The sequence below is a fragment of the Octodon degus genome, unplaced genomic scaffold (genome assembly GCF_000260255.1).
Source record: "Octodon degus isolate 3935 unplaced genomic scaffold, OctDeg1.0 scaffold00003, whole genome shotgun sequence".
NCBI classification, from domain to species: Eukaryota; Metazoa; Chordata; class Mammalia; order Rodentia; family Octodontidae; genus Octodon; species Octodon degus.
In genome coordinates this window covers 27,123,877-27,140,160 of record NW_004524579.1, presented here as the reverse complement: position 1 = coordinate 27,140,160, position 16,284 = coordinate 27,123,877, and the positions used below count along the sequence as shown (strand labels likewise).

The 16,284-nt window shown below is 43.0% G+C and overlaps 1 protein-coding gene across 1 annotated transcript in view; it reads left to right on the top strand.

Moving 5' to 3' along the window:
* The window catches only part of Myo5b (myosin VB), a 426,429-nt gene that overhangs the window by 210,880 nt on the left and 199,265 nt on the right, over positions 1 to 16,284 (top strand). Inside the window, exons 5-7 of the mRNA XM_023713700.1 lie at positions 4,924 to 5,080; positions 11,475 to 11,618; positions 12,882 to 12,963. Coding sequence (XP_023569468.1) covers positions 4,924 to 5,080; positions 11,475 to 11,618; positions 12,882 to 12,963 — 383 coding nt within the window. The remainder of the gene's footprint in view (positions 1 to 4,923; positions 5,081 to 11,474; positions 11,619 to 12,881; positions 12,964 to 16,284) is intronic.

The following is a 16,284-nucleotide window of genomic DNA, read 5'->3' as shown; positions in this document are numbered from 1 at the left end:
GACTCCCTGGCTGATCAGTGGCACTCTCCTTTGGGGTAGAGAGATCTCAGGTACTCAACAGCTACCTGTGTATTTTCCTTTCCAAGTGGCTCCACCCAGAAGGGGGAAGGGTGGGTTGATCTTGCTCATGAGCTTAAAGTGTTAGAATGGTTCAGTGGGAAACTTTTGCTGGAGGAATAGAGTGGTTTAGAAAAATCAAATCTTACTACTCAGTTGCTACAGAGGCCCAGTATGACTGGGTGGGGGGTAGTTAGTGTGTGTGCACCCATGCACTGATGTCTGGGGTCTGGTATCTTCCCTGGAAGCTGCAGAATGGCTGGCTATCTAATCTGGGAATCTTGTGCTCCTGTTGGGGGCACAGACCTTCGAGGCCCTTCCTGTTTGCAGTGATGTGTGACTTATTGAACGCAGCTGAACCTGAATAACAGCTAGCCATTAAATTTCTTGATCATGGTTTTCTTCTCTGAAAGGAATTTCACCCAGCTTAAGAGAATGGGGTTTATTAGAAAACAGATTGACCCAAATTGCCTGCTACAACATCTTTATAATTAGGCTGAATAAATGGAGCCACACATTGTCTATACTTCTGAAGGACATTGGGTAGGTTTTTGATACTTATAAAGTGTTTCTCAAAACCAACCCCAAATACCTGAAATTTGGAACAAAGACCTTTTCCTTACTCATGTTTCCTATTAGGATTTTAGTAATGGCCTTACAGAATGTCAGAAGACAAGATCACTTGAGAAGTCCAAGGCATAACACTACTTTGAGATAAAAAGATAGAAGGCTAGAAGAAGGATACAACCCAGAGTAATACAACAAGTAAAACAATCATGCAGGGACTGGCATTAATATAAAGTGAAAAGTGATGGTGTTTTTAGAGACACACAAAGTGAGTGATGTGAGACTAGAGATGGAGAAATCATTATCTTCCCTGTGGTAGGGAGTCAAGACAGACTGTCCTGGTGCTGGAGGTGAGCAGGACTTCAGGAGAAAGTCGTATGGCTTCAAGTAGAGGGAATATCGTAGGCAGTGATGGTGTGAAAGATGCACTCTTCAGACTAGTCCAGTGCAGCTGAACCATAAAATTCTGATCTTATGAGAAGTATAGAGTCTTCTCATGTAACCTTTAAGCAAACATATAGGATGTAAAGTTTTCTCTACAGTGTGATTAAGTGGCTTACAAAGTCCATCAGTGTCAGAAACTGCTAGACAGACCCAGTGTTTTTCAGTTTGCCCAGTATCCGTCAAGGGGTTCAGCATTATACGTTCTAGTAAACTGATAAGAAGAGCTACTACACTTGATCTTAGGCAAATGACTGAAAAATGGTTATTTTTGCTTTGTAAAGGGATTCAACTGCTAAGAATTTTGTACCTCATCAGTAATGAATGGCTATCTAATTTTATTTAATTTTTATTTTATAAATTTTTACTTAATTTAACAACTTTATTTTTTATTGGTGCAATCTAAACTGTTTACATTAATTGTGGGAAGTTGGACCAGTACATGGACTACTTTAATACCTTTTTACATCTCCTTTCTCTTCCTTTCCCCATCTTCCCCATCTCTTGATCCCCTTGCTTTCTTTCTCTTTTTCACTTTTTTTTTTCTTTTTTGTACATGCTTGCAGTACAAAAACTTAACTAGAGCTGGGCTTTAGAAATTTGATCTGGCAGGGGTCAGGATGCCAGATCAGGATGAACTAGAGATCCTGGGGCCTCAATCAAGGGAACTAGAAGAGCTTAGGCTTTAGGGATCAAAAAGTCCTAAGAGACCACAGTGAGGGAGTCTGAAGGTCAAACAAGTTAACTACTTTTTCCAGAGTAAGGTAGCTAATCAGTGCTGCAGCTACGGTCCAGTGCCCGTGTTTTGGATGCCAGTTGTCTAATGAGCTGGAAGAAAAGCTCACATATAGGACAAGGTTGAGGGTGCTGTTGATTCTTGTCCCTTAAGGGCTGTTACACACTGATGTGCACTTAGCCTGGCACTAGTCCAGGGGTGTGATTGTGTGGTCTGTGCCTAAGAAGTGTAGTAGAGCTAAAGAAGTGCAACTGCACTAAAAATGATCAGTGTTCCCATACATTTTACATCAATCTAAATTAGGGAAGTTTTTCTCCCCTAGGAAGGTACTATTGGTCTAAGGCAGTGGTGATAGACCTCCGGCATGGGTGCTGCATTGGGCTGTTTGCATCATGAAAACTCTAAAAGGTTCACCATCACTAGTCTAAGGCAAATGTCTCTAAGTTTAGCTTACCTGTGTCACCTCAATATCAGTTAAATTAGGGGCTAGTGCTTATGGCTATTTCCTATACTTGCTCTTCAAGAAAGAGCCAAAGGCAAAGTATTCTAAAACTTGCAGTTATAAAACTTAAAACTCCTGATACCATTTTCTCCAAGTATTTACCTCATCTTATTGTTTCCCTGCTCTAATTCCTTGTCCTTTTGAATTCTTGATACTTCTGTCACATAAACTTAGCACTTTGTTTTCTAACTTCCTGGCTGGCCACTTATGTTCAGAATAGTCTGCTGACTCTCTGGACTTTTTTACCTGTTATATGAGTCTCTCTCCTGAGCAGTGCATGGCCTTTCAGTCATTCCCCAGTGATGTGCAGCACAATGCAAACTTGACACAGTGAGTGAAAAGTGGCAAGGTCTCTGGTTCATGTCTTGTCTTCGCAAAGTGTGACAGGCTAGTTTGGCTTCCTGGCAGTCCAATCTCCTGTGTGTGATACTTACCAAAGGGATCCTGGTAGCACCTTCCCCATCCCAATCTCCTGATATTTTCATCTTTGTGCCTCTTGATGTCTTCATGTTGCTTCCCAGGAATCCTGGGATCCAGTAGTACCTCTCCACTCTAAATGGATCTTTGCTGAGGGCTAAGTCTTAATCACATTCCAAACACATCCACTTATTTGAGGTCAGACCCACAGACTGAGTGAAACTCCACAAACATTTGAGTGTGATGGTTATAGTTCAGTTTTCCTCATTGCAGATACACAAGGAGCTTTTAACATGCTGTCCAACTTGTCCATTTCAGAGGTGTAAAGTCCAGCCTGCTATGCTCTTACTCATCTGTACTAGCTATTGCTTCTAAGCAGTTCTCTAAGCACTTGACAGTAAATGTATTGAGAGCAGAAGTAACACCTGTCATCTCTTGGGTCCAATAGATATGATACCAAAATTAGATTACAAATGAGAATGGAAAATATCAGCTCTCACAGGCATGTTTACAGGCCACCTTTCTGTGTAAAGATGTCACAAGAGAAGCTGAGAGAAAAAAGGGGGGAAGGGGCTGGGGAGATGGCTCAGTGGAATAAACACTTCCCTGGCAAGTGCAAGGGTCTGAGTTCAATCCCTGGTTCTGCCATTTAAAAAAAAAGAGAGAGAAGCTGAGAAGACGCAGATGCTCTGATAACATCAGTGCTTTCTCAGAAGTATAGGGGCTCTTAGAAAGTGCTTGTACTTTCATCTCCCAAGTACAAGAGGTAGGAGTATACATACATTTCCAAAGAATTGGCCGGATGGTCAACTTGGAATGTGTAGGTTTTCTCAGCTTCCTCTTTTCAACATCATCTGCTAGCTACTTAAGGCCATCCCAGTTTCTTCCCCTTGCTCATCTTCATGTGAGCTGAGACAACCCAGCTCCTTGCTGACTCTGAAGAATGCCTCGCAGATGAGGCTGCTTCAGCCAGGTCCCCACATGTGACTCTTCTCCTCATGCTTCCATCTCCAGTTGGATACTTTTCTGTCTAGTCCACCTCAAATTAGAAAGATACCCTTCTGTCATCGCTCCACATTTCCATCGTCTTGGGTGTTGGCCTAGCTCAGAAGAGAAGCTGACATTCACTTCTGCTGATAATCCACAGCCAACCTGTGTTAACTAGCAAGGCAGGGCAGGCCTTCCATGGTTCTGTCTAGCTTACTCCACCTAGGAAGTCACAGAAGCTGGCTGGAGGTATCCTAGGTTAGTGCCAGGAGTCCTGAGTTCTAAACCTGACTTCATTTAGAAAAGAGCCCTAGTTGAACCCTAATTTGTCTCGAGTCTAACAGTAGATATTGACCATATACTTTGTTCCAGGCCCTGTACCTGGCATCAGGCATTCAAAGCAAAGTGCTTACACTCATAGTGGAAGGTTTGTGAATGAGAGGGGGAGTGGTTGAGTCCAGCCTTCACACAGAGTTTACTTCCTAAATGTTCATCATCCCTCTACTTTGAACATCCACCTGTGTCGGACTGATCTTTCTATCACCTGTCTTTCTTCCTACTCAATTTAAAAGGGCAAATATACATGCATTTTAACTAATACATGCTGCTTCTGTCTACCTTCCATTTAGTCTGATTTGGATCCTTACTGCAAATTAATAGCTATTTTACCCATTTTTCTGGGAAGCCTGCGGTCAAGATGATGGCCAACGGCATTGTGATGTACCTTTGTGAACAGTAATGTCTAAATATGTGTCTGTGGCATCCAAGGCTCACTGTAAGAGAAGGAAAGATCCTTGTTCTTGAAGAAACTAGTTTATGGAGTGGCACGGTATGGGAATGTTAGCGAAATGAAGGAGAACTTATGTAACTGAAAGTGTCTGTGCAAGTCCTTGAGATGGGTGCAAGGCGTGATGGTGGGGCCTGCACTCGGGGAGAACTGGTGAGCGTGATCCACCATCTACATTTCCCTTCCTGTGGTGGTGAAGGGGCATGTCCCACTTGTAAGCCCTGCTTAGAGCTGCTTTCTTCCTCTCACAGTCTGATCTTATGTGGGCCAGTGAAGGCTGGCAGACTGCGTTCACACTGTTGTCTATATTTATTCCCTCAAATAGGAGAGGTACTTCTCTAATCAGATTCAGCTCCTTGTCAGACAGTCTCTGAGATGTAACAGATCTTTTCCATGGCCAGTGACTGACCAGAGACGTTTCCCTTCCAGGGATGAGAAGAACCAGTCCATCATAGTGAGCGGGGAGTCTGGAGCTGGGAAGACAGTGTCAGCCAAGTATGCCATGCGCTATTTCGCCACAGTCGGGGGCTCAGCCAGTGAGACCAACATTGAAGAGAAGGTCCTGGCATCCAGTCCCATCATGGAGGTAAAGTCTTCCTGGCTGGAGTTCCTTCTCCTGGCAGCCAGCCTTCTGGGTGTCACATCTGGTATGACTGCTCACAGACTCCTCAGAGCAGCTTGCATCGGCAGCATTCACACCTCTCCCTGGCAGGCCCTTGGCTGTGAATTCAGATGTGAGGCTGTTCTGACCTGCTAGTGTCCTTTAGGGTCCCAGCATTGGGTGGGGTGGGGTGAGCCTGGGATACCGCAGACACATATTTAGACATTTCTGTTCACAAAGGTACCTCACAAAGGGGCATAGCGTTGGCCATCAGCCTGACTATAAGCTTCCCAGAAAAATGGGTAAAATAGCTATTAATTTGTGGTAAGGATCCAAATCACACTTTCTGTGTCCCTGGATTCTGCTGTCTGCAATGATGTCCTTCTGCTGTGGAATGATGCTGCCATGTCTGCTGAGGTTTCCCGGCCTGCTGCTCTCATGTGTCAGAAAGTCAGCAGTTCATCAAAACTACCAAATAGCTTAAGGGTCCACTAAGGCAGGAGGGCATTTTGCATGGGGATGGAGAGAAACCTAGATGGAGTATTCTTTTTCTCCCCCAAAAGTATTTGGACATGTTGTCTTTGGGAGGTAGAGCCACAACGCGTATTGATAACAGTATCAGTCAAAGATCCTCATAAAGTTACCTATGATGGTGTGAACTGCCTGGAGTAGGTCCTGTCTGTGTCTTTTCCCTTACCCAAGTCAGCTAGGGCTTCAGGAGAGGGCTTGGGACTTGGTAGGTGAAAAAAGTTGACTTAAGTGTAGGGCTAGAGAATTTCCTAGAGATTAGGTCTTGCTATAACTGTGTTTTAGTATCAAGAAGTTGTTCTCTGTCTCTGTCTCTGTCTATCTCTCTCCCCCTCTATGTCTGTCTGTCTCTCTGTTTCTGTCTCTGTCTATCTCTTTCTCTCTCCCTCTTTCCCTCCCTCCCTCTTTTCCTCCCCCCCTTTTTCCCCCTCCCCTCTCTCTCTTCACAGCTCCTGAGCCAAGCTGAAGCCAAGTCTTGTCATTATTGCCTGTCATTATTACAGTCTGGTTAGGGGTGCTCTTCCAGCCCTGGGCAACCCCTTTGTTTTATTCAGAAAAAGTCTGTTTGATACTGCAAGCTGTCAGGATCACATCTGGTTTATCTGAGAGTTCTGAGCCAAATCAACTCACTGTGGTAGTTGCTCTTTCAAGTTATTTTAGACTAAGAAATTACCTTGATTGTCCCCAGCCTCTTCTGTCCTCCTCTTCCTTTACCAAATGCAGGAGTAAAGGCTGAGTCTCAGATCATATGAGTTTATTGAATATTCAAGCAGAATCGCCTAGCTTCAGAGTTAAATTATCTGAAAAGCTTTTCTGTGTGGAGTAATAGGATACTACCTATTCTGTAAGAATTCAACAAAAGCAAAGTTTAATGTTTTATATAAATTAAGAAATGGCCAATATAAGTGAGGATATTTTTGCCAAATATAAAGAAACACTTGCATGTATTGCAGTGTTTCTCAAACAGTAGGGTACCTAAGAACTGCCTGGAGGCTTGTTACAGCTTAGCTTCTCAATGTCCCCATGCAGAGTTTGATTCACAAGGCCTGAGAAGGTGCCCAATAATTTGTATGTCTCTTAGATTCCTGTGTGAAAGAGATGCTGCTGGTCTGAGTACTTATTTGCAAAATCATTAAACTATTAAGATATGAGGCGATCACTAGAAAATAGGAAAGAATGAAAGAATTCCCAGTGATACTATTGTAGTGGTAGCAAACTTATGGCATACGTGCTGCAGCAGGCTGTTTAATATCACTGGAAGTGCTAAAAGGTTCACCATCACTGTATAGCCTATTGACAATCATTCAATATTTTGGTTTATTTTCTTTATGCTTCTTCCCTCAATATTATAGCATATTCTTTGTCTCTATATCCCTAAACTTTTTATGAATTGTTTTGTTGGCTAAAAAGATGGATTAATAAATGTCTTTGCTATAATTTGACTCTCCACAGTCCAAATTTGGTAGCAGACTGATTACACAGTGTTTATTCTAAGCCCCAACGTTGGACCCCAGCCAGGGCTGCAATTCAGAAGGCACTTGTGGGCCATGGCCTTAGCCTTCATAAGCTCATCTGTGTCCCTACATTAAGGCAACTAGGAAAGTACTCTACAGTTAATACTGGGTTGTACCTCAACTACAAATGAAAGCAGGCGTTCTGCTTTGCTCTTGAATTTCAAAATTGTGCTCATCTTTTAGGTAGTGAGATTTCAGAGACCCTGGGTCCTTCCTTTAAAAATAAGTAGTTCTTCTAGGCAAAAGACACTAGAAGAAACCCTTGAGACTTGCTGACTGAACAAAGACATTATTAGTAATATTGGGGATTTAGGGAAGGCAGGGCACCATATTACTAAGACATAAGGGGAATGTTTTAAAAATATTTTTTATTATAGTAAAATGTGTTCAATCCAGTGGCATTAAATATATTCACAGTGTTTGTATGGCATTGCCACCACCTAGTCTCTCCCTGGTAACCTGTTTTAAACTTCCTGTCTTTGAATTTAACTAATCTAGAGAACTCATACAAGTGGAATCATGAGTTCTTTTGGGTTTGGCATATTTAACATAGTCTTGTGTTTCAAGGTTCATCCATGTTTTAACATGTATCAGTATACTATTCTTTTTTATGGATGGATAATATTTCATTGTATGCAGAACCACATTCTATTTATCCTTCTGATGGCATTTGGGTCATTTTCACCTTTTGGATGTCATAAATAGTGCTGCTTTGGACACTGGTGTGCACATTTTTGTTTGAGTCCCTGCTTGAGAATACTTTTAAAATTACAGTGGTTAGAACTTATCTAGATTTTGTAGTATCTATTAGGGCCCAAGAGGGCTGGTAACCTTCACCTTCCAAGCAGGGGGCTTTGGCATGAGAGAAATGTGAGAGCAACATGCATGCCCCAAAACACACATGCTGTACATAGACCAGTCTAATTTACATACTTATATAAATAAATGTATTAATTATCTGCTTTGTACAGATTGCTAACTGTGGGTTGTCTGTCAAATGCACAATTTTTCCATTGAAAACACTACCTCTTTAGCTGTTGTTATCTCTGAGAAAAGGCTTGAATGTGAACATGGAGATAAGGATGTGAGACTTTTGCACTGCCAAAGTCTGAAAACACAACTTTGTAAAGTTCTGAATCTAGCTGAACTCTTGTATTGGGAAGCTGTTAGCTTGTGGTTCCTCAGACAGTTGTAACCAACAGAGGCATGTCTTAATCAGGGACAGCTGATTACTGATTAATCTGCTTCTGTCATGGGCAGGGTGACACTTCCCCATGAAGCAAGCACTTCTGTTTGTGTCATCATCTCCTTGCTTCTGAAGAAGCCTAGCAACTGCAGACACCTCCTGGGGAGACCAAGGGCCGAGGCCCTCTTAGCAGGGGGAATTCCCAGCAGGCTGCACTAAGTGGCAGTTGTTGGAATTAAGGTAGTTCCACAATGGACTGGGATTGGCTGAGGTGGATTAGACTGATTTATTGTTGGTGCCAGCTCTGCCCGACCCCATTGTGCTTGAGAACTTGTCAACATCCCAGGAGTGATTTGTTCACTCATCTGCACTGATTGCTAATCAAAAGACCATGGAGAGGGGATAGAATCCAAGTTCAGACCAGAAGGTCACATGATTATTGGGATGATAGAAGTCTGTGGGCTTCCAAAGCCACAAAACCTCCTCCTGCTGGCAGGAAAGGGGGTGGGAATACAGTAACAAAAAAAAATGGTAGAAACCAAGACCAGAGGTAATTTCCAGGGTTTGGGTTTGTTTTTAAAGGTAAGTCAGAAAAACTGCTATTAGTAGCCCATTCATGTACTAATAATCCAACCCCACACACCTTATCATTTCATCTCTTGGGTTCTCCCATTCACCAGCACATGCTAGCCCCTTCTTGTCACTTTATCCATGCTGTATTCATACGTAAAATTTTTTCATGTTTCTGGCTGCATAATTATTCACTTTGATTCTCTTCAATTTTCATATCTTTGCCTGCCTGGCAAGTGCAAGGGCCTGAGTTCAATCCCCAGTTCTGCAAAAAAAAAAAAAAAAATCACATCTTAAGGCCTTTCCTATTCTGTGGATCAGGACTAATTGCTCCCTTCTCTGTGGTTTTGTATTGCTTGGTGTGTACCTCTTTATTGTACAATCAGGTTGCATTGAAATTATTCTGTCCATTTTTCTTTTACCATGTATTTCTGTGTGCATCAAACACAAGCTTACTTTGTTGTTCTGTATAAATTTGTATCATAGTCCGTCAACTATTTTCACAGCTTCTTCTTACTCAACTTCTTTTAAACCACAAGCTGTGCTGTATTTTATTACTATTAACAGCTTGATAGTATTCCATTGTAGACTGCATTTTATTTATCTGTTTCCCCCACTGGTATGCATTTTAATTTTATTTTTATTGTTAAACATGGTCTGTTTAACAAGAATTATTGAAAATTCTTATGCATGCTCACTTGTGCACTTCTGGGAGGACTTGTAAGATCCAGAAGTAATGTGGGAGATTATTAGACATATGCACATTCGATTTTAGCAGCTATGCCCAGCTACTCTTCAGAGTGGTTGTTTTAGTGCCTTTCGACCCAGCATATCACTTGGCAAGGTAGCCTCATGAGGTGAAAAGATCGATCTTCTGGCAGTGATCATAACACCCTGGGCAAGGCTTTCCTAACTTTTCCCAAGGAATGACTCAGAAATGACAAAGTATCTTGCTGAAATTTGAAAAATTTAAGACATTTGAATGTTTTTGAAATGTCAAAGTAGAATTTTGAAATTGAAAATTATAGAAACTAAATTGTCCTTTCAAATGGTCCGCAACTTGGGCTTTGTTGGTTGTATCCTCGTGGCAATATTTAAATGTTCCTTCACCGCTGTATGTTCTGTAAAGAATAGTAAAATTTACAGGTTTGTTTAGTGTTTTAAATCAGAAATCCTTATATGTGGTTCTGTGGGCTTGCATCAGGAGGTGCAAAATTATCTGGTTTGCTTCTGTAATGTTGGCATCTATTAACAGAGGTTACAAGATGGTTATTACAAGATGCTATTATTCCCCCTGTGCTTATTAGCTTGAATAAATCTATGAGGGAAGCTTTCCCCCACCAACCATTTAGTTACTCTGGGATGTAGTTTACCTAGGAAAGTTAAGGCAGATGTTGGATTCTTACTAGTTTCAAAATGAGTTGGTTTCCCCAGTATGTTCTGAGAATCAACCTCCTTCATTAAAAAAGGTAAAAGCCACGAATGCTATTTCTGTTTTACCTTGGTTCAACTTGGCCATCTGAGCTGTGAGAAGTTACTTGAGAGTGTGGCAGCTTCCTTTCTGGTGTGATGGTGGAGACACTGTGTAGAGTGAGTGCCAGCTTTGGACCCAGGCGTTTCTGAGTGTGTCCTGTCACAGCCACTTCCCAGACATGTTGCCTTGAGCATATTCCTTGAGCCTAAATTTTTCCATAAGTATGATGAAAGATGATAATGTTTATCACATTGGATTCTTACTAGGATTAACTAAGATAAGGGGGCCCATCCAAAGTCTGTCCTGTGTTGGAGGCTTGGGAAATGCTTCTGCCAACATTTTAGGGAATGTAGCTTCGCTCTTTAATTCCCAAACAGAACCGGCTTGCTGAAGTGTGAGTCTGCTCTTGTCCTGCAGACTTTCAGTGGTCAAACCTCTGTCTCTTGATGAGAAATGGTACACTGAAGCCTCTGCTGAGATACTGAGGTGTTGAGGGAGTGCTTCCTTGACTTGTTGAAGGTGGGGTAAGACACAAGCTCCACAGATGAGGTGTCTCTTGGAGAATCACATTAGCCTGGTTGAACTCTAGCCTGGCCCTGACCTTGTATGTGTTCTAAGCACTAAGGTGCAGTTTGCGTACCCCCACCTCCTGCAGAAGAGCGCACTGTGTCTCTGCTGTAAGTTGCTTTATACATTTCAACCTAAAATAAAAATATATTGCAACTCCAGTTGAGGGCTTTAGGTGCAAACCAACTGCTATAACTAGAGCCATCACATGTGTATTCCAGGAAGAGGAAGAAGAATGCAGAGATAATGAAGTACATCTTTTAGTTGGTTAGTCTCCTTTAAGGAGCCCATTAACCAACTCATTACTCTCAGCAGCCACGCTTAGGAGTAAAGAAAGCACAATAATGGAATTCTGTTTTGGCTCAAGGAAGCTAAAGAATTTTTGTGTCTGCCCATTGCCATCATGATAGCAGAGGGATTCAGAAAATGAGGAGCAGGGAGGGGGAGAAGGGAGACATTGCTGCCAGAAACCTATAGACATGAAATGAGAAAAGCCCTAGTCATTTTACTAACCTTCCCATTGTTCTTGGCTTTGTCCAGGCCATTGGGAATGCCAAGACCACTCGCAATGACAATAGCAGTCGCTTTGGGAAGTATATTCAGATCGGCTTTGACAAAAGGTACCACATCATTGGAGCCAACATGCGGACCTACCTGCTGGAGAAGTCAAGGGTGGTCTTCCAGGTGAGCAGGAGGACGTGGTCCCTTTTTACATTTCATTCTCTGGACGAGGCCTCCCTTGTTTCTCTCTGACCTGCTCCCTGTGCCCAAAGAGCAACTTGTCTTTTGAGGCTGGAGTTGAATGTACTACTCATTCTTTTGCCTTTTTTTTTTTTTCCTTTTCTTTCATTATGGGTATTTATTCAGATGTAATAGGTATCAGTACTCAAGAACCTTTTATACAATGTTGCTTTGATTCAGTCAATGAGTATATGCAGTAGTGAGGGCCTGTTGTGTGTTAACCCAGAGATGGAGTAAAGAACAAGACATTCCTTCAGGCAGAGGCAGACTATGCTTTCTGCTCTCCTGTGAGCCCTTTTACTTGATAAATTAAAATTTTTATAAAGGTATATATGTGTGCAACCAGACATGCACACACACACATTCATCCTTAATTTTCAAGTAAATGGAGTCCTCACTTCTTCCCCAACTTTGGTCTTGTCTGCTGCTTTCCTTTGCTCTCCTTCTTCCTGTAGTTTGTCTTATTTCTTGGTGACGGCTCTATGGTAATGCTTGGAAAATGTCTAATGAATGTTTTAGCCCCCTTTTGCCCAGATTTGCTGTGCACCTCATGTGTTAGTTTGGTCACCCCATGTCCTTTATTTTACTGGAGCAAAGGGAGCAGTCTGCTGTGTTGGGTATGAGCCTGACGTATCTCCTTCCCAGAAACTCTTTCTTGAGGTTTCCTCTTCCTTTGCTGTCTTTGTTCAGACTTCTCGAATCTCTACCACTAACCACCACCAGTCAGCCAGGCTGGCCCCAGGTCTCCACTAGAAGTCCTCTCTCAGTGTGGCCCTTCCCTGACTGCATAGCCCGACATGATGAGCAGGCTCAGCAGTCACTTAGCACCAAGCCTCCCAGAGGGGAAAGGGAGATCACAGTGGGGAAACTGCAATCTGTAGAACATGATAGTCAAGCAGCATGGGTAAGTATTTGCTGATTGGCTGACCCAATATTCCTGGGCTGACAATGATGTTCTCTATAGAAAGACAAAAAGAACATAATGCTTTTGTATAAGTGAAGAAATAAATACCCTCAAGTTGGAAGAAGACCTCATCATAGAGCTGAAAACCTGGCAGTGGAAATTGAAGATGCAGGGGTGTGGCAGAAATGGGAAAAGTGCTGGACTTGGCTCTTGCCACCCAGACACTTGAGATCAGCGTGGACAAGATGACGATCTTGGATATCACTGTTCTAAAACTCGTTTTTTGCCCTTTCCTTCTGCAGGCAGATGATGAGCGGAATTACCACATCTTTTACCAGCTCTGTGCTGCTGCCAGCCTCCCAGAATTCAAAGAGCTTGCACTGAGTAAGTCAGCACATACCCCACCTGTCCTCTGGAAAGGTGGCTGCTACAGTGAGTGGTCCAGCTGGGGGCTCTGCAGGGAGGAAGAGTGCTCTGCTGAGAACCGTCCACTATGGGTTCTTAGCTGTCTCTTGTGTGGCCATGACCACACCTCATTGCCCAGTTAGTCAAATGAGGTGAATCATATCCAGGCCACCTGCCACAGCAAGTGTGGGAGAGGATAAGAAGGGAAAGGTGGAAATGTTTTTCATGAGACATGTGTCTTGACCTTGAAGATCTAGAGATGTACATAATGTATGCCATTTACTTGTGGCCAATGTGTTTTAGGTCATATTTTAGGACTGAGCCAAAAAGGAAGGGCAAGGTTAAAGCTGGGGTGGCACAGTTATGGCCGTCTCGTTGAGCATGGGCAGCATCATCACAAAAGATAGCACAGGGCTCAGCTGAGTGAGACTCAGCGCTGCTGGGCTGTCTGATCCTTCCTGAACAGGCATGGAAGCTTCTAGCACAACTAAATGGAGTGACCAAAAGCGCCTCTCTACAGGAGCCAATATAGGTTAGCAGAATCTCCCTCTTTCTCTCGGATGAATGGCTCTCTCCTTTGTTTCCAGTAATGAATGCATTAGCAAGTTTCCTTCACTCTGAGGCTTTTGACCTAGAGCCATTAGAATAGTGAGCAGGCTCTTTTTTTTCTCTTATTTTTTGGTGGTGAACTCAGATCAGGTCACTGCACTGATCTACATCCTCACTCCAGTCCCAACCCCTTTAAACTTTGAGGCAGTTTCTTGCTAAGTTGCCTAGGCTAGGCTTAAATTGGTAATCCTCCTGCCTCAGCCTCTGATAATGCTGGGATTACAAGCAGGCACCACTGTGCTCCACAATGAGCAGGCTTTTAGTTCTTAGTTCTGTGCCACAGAGAACTTTGGTTTGGGCCTGGAGCCTCTGTCCTTTCTTTGTGTGGATCTGTGTCATGTAGTAGAGCTAGATTCCTGCTAATGTGCGTGATGAGGGATTCTTGTCCCAGGCCCGCTGTCTATACTTTGGGTTATGTGGGAAGAGCCAAAGCTGGAGGGTGGTGTAAAGAGCTTGGTGCCTAGGCAGAGGTTAGTTTGTCTTTGCGGCTGTGAGAGAAACAGACAGACAGATGAGAGAGACAGACAGACAGACAGACAGACAGACAGACAGACAGACAGAGACAGAGACAGAGACAGAGACAGAGACACAGAGACTTCCAAGGATCTTCGGTCTCTGGTCCAGATCCTAGCCATCCTGAGGAGCTAGAACCAGACCCTGCTGTGCTCCCATTAACAACATTTCAAGTCATCCATTAATCGTTTACCCTTTAACTCTGCTTTCTTTTTATAAATTCATACATTAATTGAAGCATTTATTATGCAGCTTAGCATTCATTTTGTTCATTCATCATGCTCTCTTCAGGCCATGGTAGACGTTGGCAGTGCAGTATTGACTAGAACAGCTATAGGTCCTGCTTTTGCTTGGTTTGTCAATGACAATAGAGTGGTAAGGTCGTGCGCAAGGATGGCTCAGGCAGGGCAGAGGGTTCCCTGAGGAAGCCGCCTTTCCACTGGGAGTCAGGGATGAGGTTCTGGTGACACCCCCTGTACTGGTCTCTAGCTATTAATAAGTCTGATTCTTCTGTAACTACTTCATGAACAAGGAGAGCAAGATACCTGCTAAGTAGAGCAGATGCTGAGCAGACCTTGTCTGAGCACTGCCCTGAGCCAGCACCTTCTGCCTCTGATCTCCACTCTCAGTCATAAGTAGCAGATAGGCAGTCAAGACGTGGACACTGCCATCTTTTCCTTCTTTCCCAGAGTAGAGTCCAGGCCAGCAGGCCTTTTTAGGCCCAATCCCTAGGAGATGAGATTTTTCCCCACTCAGGTCAATTTTATAAACGATGAACAAATACAGTACCAATAAGATCCACCTTTTGGACCACCTTGTCCCAAATGTACCTTAAACAGAAATGAAAGACTCCTAAATTATACTTTTGCACTTAAATGAGTTATATTGGGATTAAAAGTGGTTTTTCCTCATTCTGTATCAGTGCAAGAGGGGTACAGAGTCCTGGAGTCCAGTTGGAGCACTTGAAAACTACCCAGTTTGATCAATTTCTTGCATGTTGAAGTGAAATGAGGAGCCTTTGGTAAGATGTTGTGCTCTAGTGTGAGGCTGTCTTCAGCCTGGAAGGCAGATTTGCTGTGAGCCCTGAAGCTTGGTGGGCTCTAATGTTAACCCTGATCCAGTAGCTGGAAAAGTCACACAAATGAAGGACTGACCAATAGCTCTAAGCCCTCTTTAGACTTGCCTCATATCATTCTCCTTTTTTTGTACAACGATACAGAAGAGGCTTTCCAGGAGCCAGTAGCCAGGCATGAATTCTGTGTATTTGTCTGGAAATTGAGAGTGCAGATTTGAATCCTGTTGTCCTCTTCTTGTTTGGTAGTGGGGATTGAACTTTGGACCCTGTGCTTGCCAAGCAGGCTGTGCTGCTGAGCTATGTCCCTTTCCCTCCTCTTTTCCTTCTTACTCCAATTGTATTTAAAATGAACTGAGGAGAGACTAGGAATGGTAGCATGTGCCTGTAATCCCAGCTCTTGGGAGACTGTAAACAGGCAGATCACTGAGTCTGATCTAGTAGTAAGACCCTGATCACCCTGTAGACCCTTCCCTAAAATACAAAATACAAAATAAAATAAAGTGACCTGAGGAAAAGATACTTGAAAAGTCCCATGAATAATTTGTTAGTGAATAAAGAAGGTAAGGTGCAACATCTCACATCTGCAGATGATTAAAGAATAAAGTTCTGCTTTCCTCTTTTTTTTCTCAGGGTCTTGAACATGCTAGGCAAGGGCTATACAATGGAACTACATTTTCAGTCCTTTTTAAAAATTTTATTTTGAGACAATATCTCAAAAAGAGAGAGAGAGAGAGAGACAGACAGACACACACACACACACACACACACACACACACACACACACACAACATCTCACTAAGTTGTCCAGGCTGGCATTGAATTTGTGATCCTCTTGCCTCAGCATCCTGAGTAGCTGAGTTACAGACATGTACCCCCACACAGGCCTCCCCTTTAAGTTTTATGACCAACCTCTTTGATCTGGAACAGGTCAGAGTAAAGCCTCCCTGAGTGGGGTGCAAGCAACTGTCCTTAGCCTTGATGTTTCTTTACTCAAATCAGTGAGTTGCACTCCTGGATCTATTTACTGCCTGATCCAATGTCTACCTGTTGAGCCCATTATTAGGGTCTGGGCTGCATTTCTTCTTGGGAGTTCTAAGTACAGA